This window comes from Drosophila subpulchrella, chromosome 3R (genome assembly GCF_014743375.2).
Source record: "Drosophila subpulchrella strain 33 F10 #4 breed RU33 chromosome 3R, RU_Dsub_v1.1 Primary Assembly, whole genome shotgun sequence".
Lineage (NCBI taxonomy): Eukaryota > Metazoa > Arthropoda > Insecta > Diptera > Drosophilidae > Drosophila > Drosophila subpulchrella.
The window spans coordinates 19,488,813-19,503,134 of NC_050609.1; the positions used below are offsets into that span (position 1 = coordinate 19,488,813).

Genomic DNA, 14,322 nt, shown 5'->3' on the forward strand with positions numbered 1-14,322 from the left:
GTTTATTTTTGCATAATTGCACTGAGACTAAATTAAATGCTCACGCACTGCGAGATCCTGCGTCGGAGGAACTTTAAGCCGGGCTAAAACTTTTGGCAGCAGACTGAAAAGCTGCCAGTTGGCAACATAAATAAGTGGCTAATGCTCTGTGGCCAGACAAGTCTGTGTGTGCATTTGGCATTTGGCGTTCAAAGCCCCACAGAACGAATGTGAGTGCTTGCAGCAACTGAGGCAGTCCAAATTACAAGGTTGCTTTTACGCCAGAAACACGCCTACTTTGTAGTAAATGGCAGTTGCTCCTTTGAGCAACATATAGCATACTTTTCAGCGCACATCAGAGGGTGGTTAAATAGTTTTGCGTATGATTTTACTAGCCATTCCCTGGATATACCTTTGTAAAGGCAATTGAATTTAATATTAAATTCATAATTCCCTCATAAAGCTTATAAGAGGATTACAATAAATTATTAAATGGATGGAAGAGGTTAAACTATTTCCTTGAACTCGACTGTGTGGATGGGCATATTAACCCATTTTCCTCGACCGGCTTTGTTGCTGTTTCACCCGCTCTTCCGCTTCCGCTCGAACATTGTTGCCAACTCGCCTACATTTTGCACTTGATTTTGACTGCTTCTGACATTTATGCCCTCTCACCGGACTCCATTCTTCGCCAGATGCCTGGCCGTCCACTTAATTTTCTTGTTAGATTTTATGGCCCCACTATTATCGACTGGCCGGGGCACTGAGAGAAATGCCTGATATAGTGATTTATTCGGTGTAATGAGGCCTTTGTGTGGTCATCTGTGCACAACAAATGAGGCGGGCTGGGCTGATTGCTGACTTGAATTCGGTGACGGAATTAGGGGTATAAACTATACACCCACTGGATGGTGTCCGAGAGATCTCTCGACACATAAACTGATTCATTCCAAGTGTCACGAGTCACGAATCAACTCAACAGACGAGAACAGCGAATGCACTCAATTCAGTTTATTTGTCTTGTTTATGTGGATGCATTTTATGCATTTCGCATTGAAAATATTGTTTTTATGGCTCGATGCTAGTGCAAATAAAACAGAATTGCCGGCATAACGTTAAACCAGGCCAGACAGAAGAAGGACAGCTTGGCGATGGGTTCGGAGTTGGGTTTGTGAATGGGGATGAGAATGCGGAGTAGCAATCAGTGCAATCACGTCCACAGCCCCTAGTTTTATACACAAGTAAATGCAAAGCGCTCACTTTACCTTTGCACTCGAGTGGCTGGGAAAATCAGAGTGTTTGCTCCGGAGATGAGAATTAGAAATTCCATTCGAATTGTTATTCACAAAATGCAAATTGAGTGCTGCGGCTTCCGATTGAACTATTAAATCCCCAGTCTTTATTTGCTCATCATAAATGTTTGCTTCGAGACTAACTGATTTCTGTTCTGTGCTTTTTCAGGTGGTTCCGACAGCAACAAGGGAAAGAGCAAAAAATGGCGCAAAATATTGCAATTCCCACACATATCGCAATGCATCAACCTGAAAGACAAATTAGGTGAGATATAGGGGCGTGTTTAATGTATACTCTGTATTCACTATATCCATATTCCACAGACATAAGCTATGGCTACGTGATAGATCAGCAACCCATTGGTCGTGAGCTCTTCCGCCTGTTTTGCGAGAACAAGCGGCCCGTCTACTTTCGCTACATCACCTTCCTGGATGAGGTGGTCAAGTAAGTGATGAAGTAAGCACTCTAAGCCCTCAGTTCATAGGTTAACCCATGACTTTCCGCCTTACAGATACGAGATCGAGTACATCTCGAACCGCATATTCATTGGCCATGACATCGGCCGGCGCTTCTTGGACGTCGAGGCCCAGCTGGAGCTGCGCAACGGCAGCGGTGGCGACGGCCTGGACGCCGAGACGCAGGAGGAGCTGCTGCTCAACAGCAGCAATGCCAATCCAACTGAAACAGCTGAGACTGAACACTGCAACAATACCACCGCCAACAACTGCAACAACATCAACAACAGCAACAGCAACGACATTAATCACAAGAAGCTGGACACGCGCAATCACAACGGCGACGATGCCACCGGGAATGGGAGCGGCAATGGCCACCAGGAGGACGACGACGGCGAGGGCGTCAAGAGCCTGGATGGCCATGGTGATGCGGAAAAGGGCGGTGGTGGCGGCGGCGGCGTGGGAGAAGGAGGCGGAAAGGGTGGACCCCATGTGTGCGGATATCCCGACGAACTCGTGCTGGACGTGCTCAACGATGATCTCATTGCGCAAGTGCGTAACAAACTCAACAGCGGCGGCAAGGACATCTTTGCCCAGTGTGTGAATGCAGTTAAGGCGTTCCTGGCCGGCGAGCCGTTCCGGGAGTTCGAGAGCTCTATGTACTTCCACCGGTGGGTTATATTGCCATTCGAGGAAATATTTCCCACAAGAGCTTATTCCTCTGAATTATCCTCTGAAAGCAATTATTTCATTTAGTCTGTCAGAATGCATATTATTGGCATAAGCTGAGATCATTTCCATGCCACCCACTTTTCAACTGAAAAAAGAGGGAAATTCCAAGAAAAGCCGTTAATACTTTTCCGTGTTTTCCTCTTCCACCAGATATTTGCAGTGGAAGTGGCTGGAGGCACAGCCAATCACCTATAAAACGTTTCGCATGTACCGGGTGCTCGGAAAGGGCGGTTTCGGTGAGGTGTGCGCCTGTCAGGTAAGCCAAGAGGAAAATCGCCACCTGTGGCCACCCGACCTCGTTCTCACACTCCCCACCTTCGCTTTTCCCTTTCACAGGTGCGGGCCACTGGGAAAATGTACGCGTGCAAAAAGCTGGAGAAAAAACGCATCAAGAAGCGCAAGGGCGAGTCGATGGTGTTAATCGAGAAGCAGATACTGCAGAAAATCAACTCGCCATTCGTGGTCAATCTGGCCTACGCGTACGAGACCAAGGATGCCCTCTGCCTGGTGCTGACCATAATGAATGGTGGGTGTTATCCTGTTACCCTGCATCTCTGCATCTCAGTGCGGGCCAATACAGCTGTCGATGGCCAGCCAGTTAGGGTTAATTAAGTGCTGGGACTCTTTATCGGTTAATCCTGTTAGTTTTCGTTTTTCCATTCGCTGGAATCCACTCCATGTGTCCAGTGTTCAGTGTTCAGTGCTCAGTGTCCTTCGCTGCCAATTATCAGACTGTCCGGCATTTGCATGCATTCATTAAAATGATAACAAATGCATGTGTAATCCCAGCGATGATTGAGTTTGCAATTTTAATTAAATTCCTGGCATTCAGGCTGCTGCCACAATGCCGAAGTCTGTCCGTTCGTCAATCGACGGCCTAATTGAATTTGAACACAAAAGCCAGAGCAAGTCAGTCAATTCAGTCAGCAGCCAATGGGGCTCCCAGGACCTGTCATTGTTGGAGGAAGACAATCAACGAGCTCTTCTTTTGCAGGCGGCGATTTGAAATTCCACATTTACAACATGGGCGGCGACCCGGGATTCGAACTGGAGCGTGCCCGCTTCTATGCCGCCGAGGTGGCCTGCGGCCTGCAGCACCTGCACAAGCAGGGCATCGTCTACCGGGACTGCAAGCCGGAGAACATCCTGCTCGACGATCACGGCCACGTCCGCATCTCCGACCTGGGACTGGCCGTCGAGATTCCGGAGGGCGAGATGGTGCGCGGACGGGTGGGCACAGTGGGTGAGTAATCGCAAAAGCGGATTGACTTAAATGCCTCCAGCTAAGCTCCTTTTTTTCCTCCCTTTATCCCATTAGGGTACATGGCCCCCGAGGTCATTGACAACGAGAAGTACGCCTTCTCGCCGGACTGGTTCAGCTTCGGCTGCCTGCTGTACGAGATGATCGAGGGGCAGGCGCCGTTCCGGATGCGCAAGGAGAAGGTCAAGCGCGAGGAGGTGGACAGGCGCGTTAAGGTTGGGGTCACAGCCATCAGTATTCATCAGTATTCCGATTAAAGCTAACACTCTGCTGTCCTTACAGGAGGATCCCGAAAAGTATTCAAGCAAGTTTAACGATGAAGCCAAATCAATGTGCCAACAGCTGTTAGCTAAATCGATAAAGCAGCGCCTGGGCTGCCGCAACGGACGCATGGGCGGGCAGGATGTGATGGCCCACCCGTTCTTCCACGCCACCCAGCTCAATTGGCGTCGCCTGGAGGCTGGCATGCTGGAGCCACCCTTTGTGCCAGACGTGAGTTGACTCATTTGCATACATGCCGCTGTGATATTGGAAATGCCTGCTGGAAACGTCTACTTTAATCGCTTTTCCATCATCCGCAGCCGCACGCCGTTTACGCCAAAGATGTGCTCGATATTGAACAGTTCTCGACGGTTAAGGGCGTCAATATCGACGAATCCGACACGAATTTCTATACGAAATTCAACACGGGCTCCGTATCCATTTCATGGCAGAACGAGATGATGGAGACCGAGTGCTTTCGGGAGCTGAATGTATTTGGTCCCGAGGAGTGCCCCACGCCGGACTTGCAGATCAACGCGGCGCCCGAACCTGACAAGGCGGGCTGTTTCCCCTTTCGCCGGAAGGTTGGTCTACTACTCTTGCTTACTCCTGAGTGACCCTCTAACAACTCGATTTCTTTTGCAGAAGAAGCAGCCGGCTCGCACACAGCCCATTCCCATTCCCGAGCATCTGCTTACCACTAGTCACAGCGTGTCCTCCACGACGGTCGAGAGCTGATAGCATAGATCGCTCGAGGATGCCTCCAAGCGGACGCCTGACGTAGACGTCGACACATAGCACAAATTGCGCACAGATACCCCGAATCGGGGGTTTTCAGCAGGAGCGGAAGCAGAATAACATCATAGCACAACCTAATTACAAACCAAAACCGATATCGGTTTCCCACTCAGTTGACGCGCAAGGAGCATTTTTGAAATTGTATTTTTACAACAAATTTTCTAATGAAATTGCAAGCTGATTTTGACCACACTACACATAACATATATTTATAAATGTTTCCAAATGACTTCAAACCGAAACAGAAACACACACAATGAGCACACATTAAGCGTTAATTAATTTAAATCGTGGTAGCATGAATACCACTCACTATAAGGCCGTCAGTTTGTCACAGCACCCAAGAATAATGTTACTTAAATACGAGCGCTATTTAATATCTAATTGATCATCTACGACATGCGTCGCCGGAGGCAGGACAACAGCAGGAGAACGAGGAGGAGCAGGAGCAGCACTATGTAGACGGCAGAGTAGAGGCAACGCCAGCAGAGTAATGTGTAATTTTTGTATAGTAGTTTGTGCTCAACGGGACCGCGTTGGAAGATAGATGTTCTAGTTAGCATTTGTAAGTTAAGAAAATGACATGAATACTCGAAAACTTGAATGCATTTTTAACAAATACTTAACACATGCTACTACTATATTGTACATGCATAGACACATAGATACATAGATACGATACGAGCGTACAACCTAAACAGATTGTAAATTTTAAAACCTATGATTATTTATACGACTCCTAAGTTTTATTGCCGCACACCTTTGCTAAGCTTTTCATATTGTTCTATGACTCTTTTCTGTTGCCTAAGTTTAAGTTGGCCCGATGGCCGCAGGTTCCCGCGGGAGAACGTTATTACTGATATTTGTTTCGTCATGCAATACATTTAACAGCAAGTAATGCTAACTAATGCTAATTCATTGAGATATCGATGTCAGCTAGTGTCTAAGTTTTGTGTAAACGTAGCGTAGGCATTTTGTAATTAGCAACAAAGAAAAAAACGAAAACAATGGAAAACCAATTGGAGAATTTATTATGTTAATATGAAAAATTGATTATGATTATTGAACTTGTTGGCATTGGCAGCGAGTCTTAGTTCCAATTCACTTGATTTAGGCACAACTAGTAAATTGTAAGGCATAGATTGAACAACTACTACCAGCACAAACAACAAGCAACCAACCCGCATTCAGAGCAACAGCAGCAGACAAACGCCATCAGCCCCGAATCCAATTCAGCACCACAACTACATAAAGTAAACCAAACTGAGCAAGCGCCGAAATATTTATCTCTAGCAATTAAAGGCATATTTATAGAGCATCGTAAATACCAGATATACATACATAAATAAATCTATTCTGTAAGCGAAATGATAATGATACAAAATGCAAAACACAAACGCAGAGTCAAGAGATGAACATTCAAAAACAATAAACGTATTTAACTACCACGTCGGCTGGTGTTTTATTTCTTGGGTGTGACTGGGAAAAGTCGGAAATTATACGATTAATTACTTGACTAAATAAATGGGTTTTAAATGTTTTCTAAACTAAGAAAAGTGAATCAAAAAATGGCGCCTTTTTTTTTTTATATTTTTGTAGCATGCTTTTGGGCTGGCGTATGTTTTAAAAGTGTGGCATACTTTTGGGCCGTCGATGGTTGGCAACGCGGGTCTTGCCTATCGTGAAAAACTCGTGACACGCACAAAAGAACAGCGTAGTTGCCCATCTCTAGCGCATTAGCAGCTGTCCGCCATCTTGAAAAAGAACCGTTATATGAGTTAGTTCAGAGTTATCAGCAGACACCTGCTACCGATTCTGTTCGCCTGGTGTCTGAAATCATGAAATTTGGTTTTCTGATCCAAAATTGATACAGGTTGTGGTCAAATTGTCTGTCGAATTGCAAGATTTTCCCAGTCCAAGCACCAGGGGAACAGAAATTTTAGTAGGTGGATGCGAATTCTAAAACTTGTAATTTGTATGCATGTGTGAGGATCACCTTGCTCTTGCACAATTGTCCGCCATCTTTGAAAATAACCGTTATGTGAGTTCAGTCAGAGTTTTCAGCAGACACTTGCTACCGATTATGTTCGCCTGGTATCGAGAAACATGAATTCGGTTTTCTGATCCCAAATTGATACAAGTTGTGGTCAATTTGTCCGTCAATTCGCAAGATTTTCCCAGTCCAAGTACCAGGCGAACAGAAATTGTAGAAGGTGGATGCTGAAATCTAAAAACTCAGGAGCCCTTAAATGTAGGCAATATTTTCTCCTCTTTGTATGTGTGAGAATCACCTTGTAATAAATGCCAGCAGCCCAAAAGTATGCAATATTTTGCAGCGAAAAGATGCTACAAAAATGTAATTAACTGCCTACTTTTAGGCTCCCCTGGATAAACATTCAAAATGAGTTTTTTCGTATCCGAATAACAGAAATACTTTAACTTGTTTATTATAAGACCTATACACCACACCCTTTTAAAGCTATCTTAAAACCTAGACAAAATTATATCTTAAACCACAGTGGCTTGCGCCGACAGTTGAAAATCTTGGTGGTTTGGTGCACGCCCGTGTAATCAAGCAGGCACTCGGCTCCGTTGTTCTCGAAGGAAATCTCGCCCAGCTTGTACTCGGGATTAAGGGCCACCCGCAGGATGTAGCGCCGGTTGACGGGCACCCGGGTCACATCCACCCACTGGCAGTCCAGGACGTCCGTGTAGGTGTCTGCACAGCCCACGGAGATGCCTGCAAAAGGATTCAAAAGGATGTTAAAAAGGATTCCCTTTTGGAGCTGCTTTCAACATACCCTGCGTCGTGTTGCCGCAGGTGTATTTGGCCCGCACTCCTGGCGTGCAATCCGTGTCCATGAGGCAGAAGGAGGCCTTGTGTCCCTGGGCCACCTTCCGGTATTTCAGGTCATAAACATCGAAGGTGGCAAACACGTTCATGCTGTGGTAGTGCCTGTGGCACTGGTGCCACACCCAATCCTTGTAGTTGGCGTACGGACTCACATCGGCCGTGCCCACATTGGAAGCCTTCACGGAGAAGCGCAGCAGGATCCTGGCGGCGTGCGGGTTCGTTCTCCGTATCTCATAGGCGTCGGCGGACACACAGTGCTCCTCCATGGCGCAGGTGAGCCTCGACATGGGCACCGCCTCCAGTCGGGCGGTCCTCTCGATGTCCACCAGCCCGATCTCCAGATCAGCCGAGTGGCTCACACAGGCCACCGTGCTGACATTTTGATTCCTGGCATTGCAGAGGTTGGGATAGTGCGATTCCCGGATGCACTCGGCCAGGCGGCGCTCGGTTCCCCGGCACAGGGTGCCCACCATGCCCCACGGATGTTTCCGGCTGTCCCCGTGCTCCGTTCCCTGGCCCGCCTTCGAGGCATAGCCCAGTCCCAGCTGCCGGCACACCACATTCGCCTCCCGCATGCTCCAAGTGGTGCTGCAGATGGTGCCCCACGTGGCGCCAAAGTCGAAGCTCACCTCCACGCGCCCCTCGCGGAGAACTTGAATCCCGGCGAGGGTGGTCTTATTGGTGGCCAGTCGCACCATCATGTTTCGGTAGTTGTTCTGCACGTTCAGCCCACTGTTGTTGGCCCAGCACTGGCTCAGGCCCACCAGGAGCAGCACCAGCCATGTCAACGGTTCCATAGCTCATCCAGCACCTTCTGGTGGAGCACACCCGGCTCCCAAGCAGTTTTAAAGTCAGCGGAAACAAAGCCGCAGTAGGGCAACAACTGGCGAATGGGGCTACATATGTAGGAGGTATATTGTGCGTTGTGCTCCCCAGCGGATCGACCCACATCTGCTTGGCAGGCGGGAGGGAGCGGAAGGGAACACGTTTGTATACAAAGCTCAGCTGGCAAAATGCCTATTCCGAGCGCGCGTGAGTGCTCTTGTTTTTTTCGGTTTCTGTTTCTGTTCTGAATCTGATTCGGTTTTTCGGGGCTAAGGGTATGGAGTGCATTCGTAAACAACAATTCCTGCGCGCCTGTTATGACTGGAGCAGCTTGGAGATAGCCTCTTTCAGTTCCGCCGGCTTGAAGACGCCGCGTTCCGTGATGATGCCGGTGATCAGGGCGGCGGGGGTCACATCGAAGGCGGGGTTCCAGCAGTTGATGCCCGGCGCAGCGATCCGGTGCTCTCCCACGTGGGTCATTTCCCGGTCGGGCCGCTCCTCAATGATGATGTGGTCGCCGCCGGGAATCGCCAGGTCGATGGAGGTCAGCGGGGCGGCCACATAGAAAGGCACACCATGGTGCTTGGCCACCACGGCGATCTGGTAGGTGCCAATCTTGTTCGCCGTGTCGCCGTTGGAAGCCACCTGGTTGGAAAGACACAAAATTAATAGATGCTTCTTGGGATTTTTAAATAGCAATGTTTGGAAATGTTCTAGTTTCACAACATGTGATTTAAGTTTTTTTTTAATAATTCTAACAGTATTTAAAAATATATTAGCAATAAGAAATTTAGCAATCAAAATCTAACAAACACTTTTAAGTGATTCTAGACAATTGTGAAATCTGGCAAGTGGCAGCCTTTGACTCAAGATGAATACAATAAATTACAAATTCATTGGGGCCTGGGACAATAAATGTCTATGCAACGCCATCACTTCCAAAGCAACAAAATCGTGAGATTTTATTTACAGATCCTACAGTTTACTCACCCGATCTGCTCCCACCACCACAGCAGCCACATTCTTGGCCCGCAGCAGGGCAGCCACCATGCTGTCCAGAACCAGGGTGGCGGGGAATTTCTCGTGGACCAGTTCGTAGGCTGTGAGGCGTGCTCCCTGGTTGTAAGGACGGGTCTCTGTGCAGTAGACGTGCTCTGGAATAGGAAAGTGCCATTAATATAAATCAGTTAATTAGCATATCTCCATTTAGTGCTCACCCAGCTTTCCCAGCTCGGCCAGCTGCCGGACCACCCCCAGCGCCGTTCCGTATCCGGCGGTGGCCAGGGAACCCGTGTTGCAATGGGTGAGCACTCGGACGGATGCCGAGGATCCCGCCGGAGCTCCACTACCCTCTGCAACGCCCTGCAGAATCGCCTTGGCGCCATGTGCTCCAATGGCCCGGTTATCGGCAATGTCTTTCTTCAGCATCGCCTCGGTGGCATTAAGGAATCTGTAATAAAACTGAGATTAGCTTGGCTTGGTAAGGCTTTGGAAATGGATTACTACCTTTGCTTCATTTCGGCCACGTCGATGGCCTCGTCATTGTAGAGATCGTTGGCCAAGCTGATCAGCTCGTCGGCGGCGATTTTCATGTTGACTGCCGTGGGTCGGGAGGAAACGAGGTAGTTCAGTTTGCCCTCGATCTCCTGGCGTAGCGATTTCTTGCTGCCAAACTCCTCCGGGTTAAGTTCCACGGCCAGGGAGAGGCAGCCCACGATGGCGATGGCGGGAGCACCACGTACCTATACATATAAAGGAATAGTTCAGTATCAGTATCAAATGTATATTTTAATTGGTGACGTAAAAGTTAATTTCCTGATCTCATGAAAAGAAATTACATGGTTTTAGATCTTAGTCATATTAATGACTGTCTTAAACCAGGGAAATACAAATATAAGACCTATTAATATAATTAAGACATCTTCATCAAATCATCTTGATCAATTTAGACATTTAAATGTTTTCTGAACACACAATCAAGATGTAAACAGAAAACATTTAGAAAATGCAGATTGTCATGTTGTTGTCATGTCAGCAATGGGGCCACTGGGGGAATAATTTGGGTACTACATTCTCATTATATAGAAACGAGAGCGCAGAGCACCGAGATTAGCTTGGCTGGCCTATCTTGGCTTATCAGGTGACGATGCAAAAGGCCGGAGTAAATAGTTTACATGGTATAATTCCGGGGGCTTCACGTGACCAAGCCCGTGCTCCTTCGTTAAAGACCAAGCGAACTGTCACCAATGGGCCATCATCACCACCATCCTCTGGGGGCATTAGCCCAGTAAGAGCCGATCGCCGAGTGACGCGCAAGGAGTAGTTTTATTTTTGGCAAGCGTTTTCGGATTTTTAATTTCAATTATGTTATTTATAGTCGGGCAAGGGAAAGCCGACAAGCGACAACCGACAGCCGACAAGCGAGCGATCATTGCGCAGATTAAGAAATGTACCAATAAGAATTTTAATGGCATTCTGCCGGGGTACGTGGCTGGGGGCTATTAAGGATTACATAGGTGGGAAGGCTGCTCACCTGCATCTTGTTGATGACCTTCCAGCCATCCTCCACGCCCCGCACCACCAGGTACTTCGATTGGCCGGGCAGCAGCAGCTGGTCAAGGATCTCCAGGCTGCCCCGCGAGTATTTGATCGACTGCAGGCTCATCTTTCCTGGGTTTGTACTGTAACTGAAAGGAAAAACGCTCAATTAATAGGTGATATATTTGTGGGGAAGGGCAGGGCACGGACAACCCACACTTTCGGCTGCCAATGGAGCACAGCCGCGAATCGCTGGCAATTTATCAGTTATTAATCAAAGGCGATCGCTGGGGTTTCGTTTTCAGTTTGGGTTTCCGAGCTTTCAACGCTTTCTGGCGACGTCTGAGAGGCGAATGCGAATGGATCACTGAGCAACTGAACAGGCAACGCGGTTTTGGGGCATCGGAAGAGTTTTTTTTTTCGCAGCCGAGCGCCACGAGCGAAAGTGCCGAGAACGATGCCGGAAGAGCAGGCGGTGCACGGGAAAATATGGTTATAAACATTCTAAGAAGTTCGTTAATACTTAAATGTCAGAAAAACGGACATTTAAAAAAAAATAATCAAAATTAATTCACAACTAAATCAGATTTAATCAGATTTAATATAATTTGGTCTTTGATTTTCTAACTTTCTATGCTAATGATCTACATTTCTAGACTTCTAACAAAATTGAAGTTTGTTTCTGTCAAAAGATATTCAAATTACTAAAAATAAATGGATTTCTTGGCACTCTAATATACATATAAGCTGAACAAATAGCGATCCAATTCAAGTTGAAATTAAAATAGAGATATACCTAAATTTTTACCCAACTCTATTCTTTATTGAATTAGAAGAGCTTATTCTGAGATCTAATTTTTTAAATTTTTGGGAAATTGGTTAAATTAGATTTTTGTGATCAAACGATTTTCTGTATTTCTCTCCTTTGGGACTACTATTTTCTTCAGTGTACTGGGCAGGGGGGGCGTGGCGGGCGGAGGCCTCGGCTGCTACATCGACGATTAATTCAAGTTGACAAGATCGGCTGTCGCTGCTTTTCCTCCGCTGCTGCCGCTGCCGCTGCCGCCGCCTTTTCCCCAACTGATAAACACTTTTGCCTTTATGAGGTCTCCCTGATTCCCTGGTTGACAAGTGTTGCGCGGCCAGAAATTAATCGTGTGCTTATCTGTCGGCCGGTCGTTGGTTATTGGGCAATTTTGAGGTGCCTAATTAATGCGACTGCAATTAGTTGGGCTGCACCGTGACAGCGACTTTTCCGCTGGTCCTGTGCCAATAAATCAGATCGGCCGATGGAATGCGCTGTGAGGATTGGATCGACTGGGGGCAGCTCCATCATCACCGTTTATAAGGCTGCTAGGGGTAGCAACTGGTGGTTGCCGCAAGTTAACCTCACCCACCCTATGTGACACCCAAATCCAGGTGGGATTTTCAGCTTCCGGGGGTCGGTAGTTCGGGAAACGGGGATCGCTGTTATCGCATCGGCCACTCGCACGTTTTTCCAACTCGATTTATTTATAATTTTTGATTTGTGAGATGCGGCAAGTGTGGTATTCTTTTTATTCGGTAACAAAACCAAAAGGGGGCTTGTTATTCTAGCTATTTTTAGCTATTTTGTAGCTATTTTTTGAAAGCGTTACTCACCTCCGCACAGCTGTGGTGAACTTCAGCTTTCGCCTCTAAACGCCAGAGGGCGCCAGCAGAGCGCCAAATTCAAACAGAGCAGGCGTTTAGTCAGTTTTTCACATATAAAACAGTTCCATAGTTATAGACACCCTGAATCAATCATGAGCAAAGTCAGTGGATCAGCGCTCTACCGCCTGGTGCCCTCGAAAACCCTGTTCATGCTGTGCGATGTCCAGGAAAAGTTCAAACCGGCAATACCGCTGCTGGGTTCCCTCATCGAAAACACTGCAAAACTGGTGAGGCAGCTAAAATTGACAGGATAATAGGCGACTTCTAATGGATTCGCATTCCAGCTGGCAGCCGGCAAGGTCTTCCAAGTGCCTCTGGTGGTCACCGAGCAGTATCCCGAGAAGCTGGGCAACACCGTGTGCGAGTTGGATGTGAAACATGCCTGTGCGAATGTTCCAAAGACCAAGTTTTCCATGCTGGTGGAGCCTGTGCGAAAGAAAATGACTGATATCTTTGGGGGCAAGCCCAAGACAGCGGTGCTCTTTGGCCTGGAGGTGGGTCTTATGTTGGGTTAGGTTATAATTGGTTAAAAGATCTCATTTTTAGACCCACGTGTGCATAGAGCAGACGGCCTTTGACCTGGTAAACGAAGAGATCGATGTCTGGCTGGTGGCCGACTGCTGTGTCTCGCGCCTCAATCAGGATCGGGATTTGGCCTTGGAGCGCCTGCGTCACATAGGTTGCACTATCTCGACCTCTGAGAGTGTGATATTCAATCTACTGGGGGACAAGGATAACAAATCCTTCAAGGAGATTGCTCCGCTGGTGAAGAAGGTCTCTGCGGATATGCAGCTTTGGCGCCCCCCAAAGAACTAAAACCAGGCGGCCTTCTTTCATGTCTTTCCGACCACTAAAGTAAACTATCCTTGCAGCACATATGCAGAGTATGTCCAGGGGGGAATTATGAGAATGGGAATTATGAGAGAAGGACCCACCGGTAGGGCCGGCTCCCTGTCCCTGTCCTCGTCAACTCATAAACATCTCGGCCAAGTGGACAGCTGAATGGAGCAGCATTTGGTGCTGCCCCTTTTTGCCTAAGCGGCGCCTTATAAGCACCATCAAGAGGCACACATCCATGGCCCATCTCCCATCTCCCACCTCCCATCGATAGAAACAGCAGCAGCTCCTGCAGCGCAGCAGTGCTGCCAATTTATGCAATGACTTTGACTTGGAGCCTCTCGGACCTGGAATTGGCTGGCGGGGCAGTTAAATTTTATGATGCAATCGCGACAATCTCCAGCGCCCATCTAGCCATCTTCCATCGGCGCTGCAGGCAGCCAAGGAAGAGATCCAGCCATCCAACCATCTAGCCAGAGATCCTATCCTTACCAAGTGATGGTGACAATGTAGGCAGGCGTCTGATTGACTCATAACAGGCCACGCAAACATCGCGATCTTGATCGCCATTTGCATGCCAAGGAGAGGATCGCTTCGGATCGGATCTCCGCCGCCTCCGGCAGCTGGCAATTTATTTGCCCAGGCAGCCCGTGTCCCCATCCCCATCCCCATCTCCATCTGCATCGCTCTAAACCTCGAAACCTCTAAGCCTCTAAACCACTCCTAAGCACAACTGATGGCGATGGCATCTTGGCACGCGATAAGTCAACAACTTATCTGAATCCGAGAGTTCCCCG

At 47.9% G+C, this 14,322-nt stretch overlaps 4 protein-coding genes across 10 annotated transcripts in view; 2 read left to right on the forward strand and 2 right to left on the reverse strand.

Annotated features, from left to right (window-relative positions):
* Nucleotides 1-6,170, forward strand: part of LOC119554145 (G protein-coupled receptor kinase 2) — a 51,519-nt gene extending 45,349 nt beyond the window's left edge. For both annotated transcript variants that reach the window (XM_037864936.1, XM_037864925.1), the window contains 10 exons: nt 1,441-1,536; nt 1,596-1,716; nt 1,784-2,398; nt 2,610-2,715; nt 2,796-2,985; nt 3,454-3,702; nt 3,778-3,935; nt 4,003-4,212; nt 4,302-4,565; nt 4,627-6,170. In XM_037864936.1, coding sequence (XP_037720864.1) covers nt 1,441-1,536; nt 1,596-1,716; nt 1,784-2,398; nt 2,610-2,715; nt 2,796-2,985; nt 3,454-3,702; nt 3,778-3,935; nt 4,003-4,212; nt 4,302-4,565; nt 4,627-4,719 — 2,102 coding nt within the window. In that variant the 3' untranslated portion in view covers nt 4,720-6,170. The remainder of the gene's footprint in view (nt 1-1,440; nt 1,537-1,595; nt 1,717-1,783; nt 2,399-2,609; nt 2,716-2,795; nt 2,986-3,453; nt 3,703-3,777; nt 3,936-4,002; nt 4,213-4,301; nt 4,566-4,626) is intronic.
* A 1,081-nt stretch (nt 6,171-7,251) lies between these two features.
* Nucleotides 7,252-8,464, reverse strand: LOC119557924 (lysyl oxidase homolog 2A). The gene is made up of 2 exons (XM_037870935.1): nt 7,581-8,464; nt 7,252-7,519 (listed from the first exon to the last, which is right to left on the reverse strand). Exons 1-2 carry the CDS (start codon nt 8,428-8,430, stop codon nt 7,281-7,283), a joined length of 1,089 nt encoding a protein of 362 aa, XP_037726863.1. The 5' UTR covers nt 8,431-8,464; the 3' UTR covers nt 7,252-7,280.
* Nucleotides 8,465-8,522: 58 nt separating this feature from the next.
* LOC119557888 (methylthioribose-1-phosphate isomerase) lies at nt 8,523-12,546 on the reverse strand. Of its 5 annotated transcripts, none has more exons than XM_037870894.1 (6): nt 12,394-12,546; nt 10,992-11,145; nt 9,965-10,200; nt 9,676-9,908; nt 9,449-9,612; nt 8,523-9,103 (listed from the first exon to the last, which is right to left on the reverse strand). In XM_037870894.1, the coding sequence occupies exons 2-6, from the start codon at nt 11,121-11,123 to the stop codon at nt 8,774-8,776; spliced, it is 1,095 nt and encodes a 364-aa protein (XP_037726822.1). In that variant the 5' UTR covers nt 11,124-11,145; nt 12,394-12,546; the 3' UTR covers nt 8,523-8,773. The 5 variants fall into 5 exon arrangements, with proteins under 5 accessions (XP_037726822.1, XP_037726845.1, XP_037726830.1 ...); XM_037870917.1 differs by having other exon boundaries at nt 10,992-11,139; nt 12,394-12,532; XM_037870902.1 differs by lacking the exon at nt 12,394-12,546 and adding an exon at nt 11,214-11,369.
* Nucleotides 12,547-12,711: 165 nt separating this feature from the next.
* On the forward strand, nt 12,712-13,564 carry LOC119557934 (isochorismatase domain-containing protein 1). 2 transcript variants are annotated; one of them, XM_037870958.1, is made up of 3 exons: nt 12,712-12,915; nt 12,973-13,182; nt 13,222-13,393. In XM_037870958.1, the coding sequence occupies exons 1-3, from the start codon at nt 12,781-12,783 to the stop codon at nt 13,264-13,266; spliced, it is 390 nt and encodes a 129-aa protein (XP_037726886.1). In that variant the 5' UTR covers nt 12,712-12,780; the 3' UTR covers nt 13,267-13,393. The 2 variants fall into 2 exon arrangements, with proteins under 2 accessions (XP_037726886.1, XP_037726877.1); XM_037870949.1 differs by having other exon boundaries at nt 12,781-12,915; nt 13,235-13,564.
* The last annotated feature ends 758 nt before the right edge of the window (nt 13,565-14,322 follow it).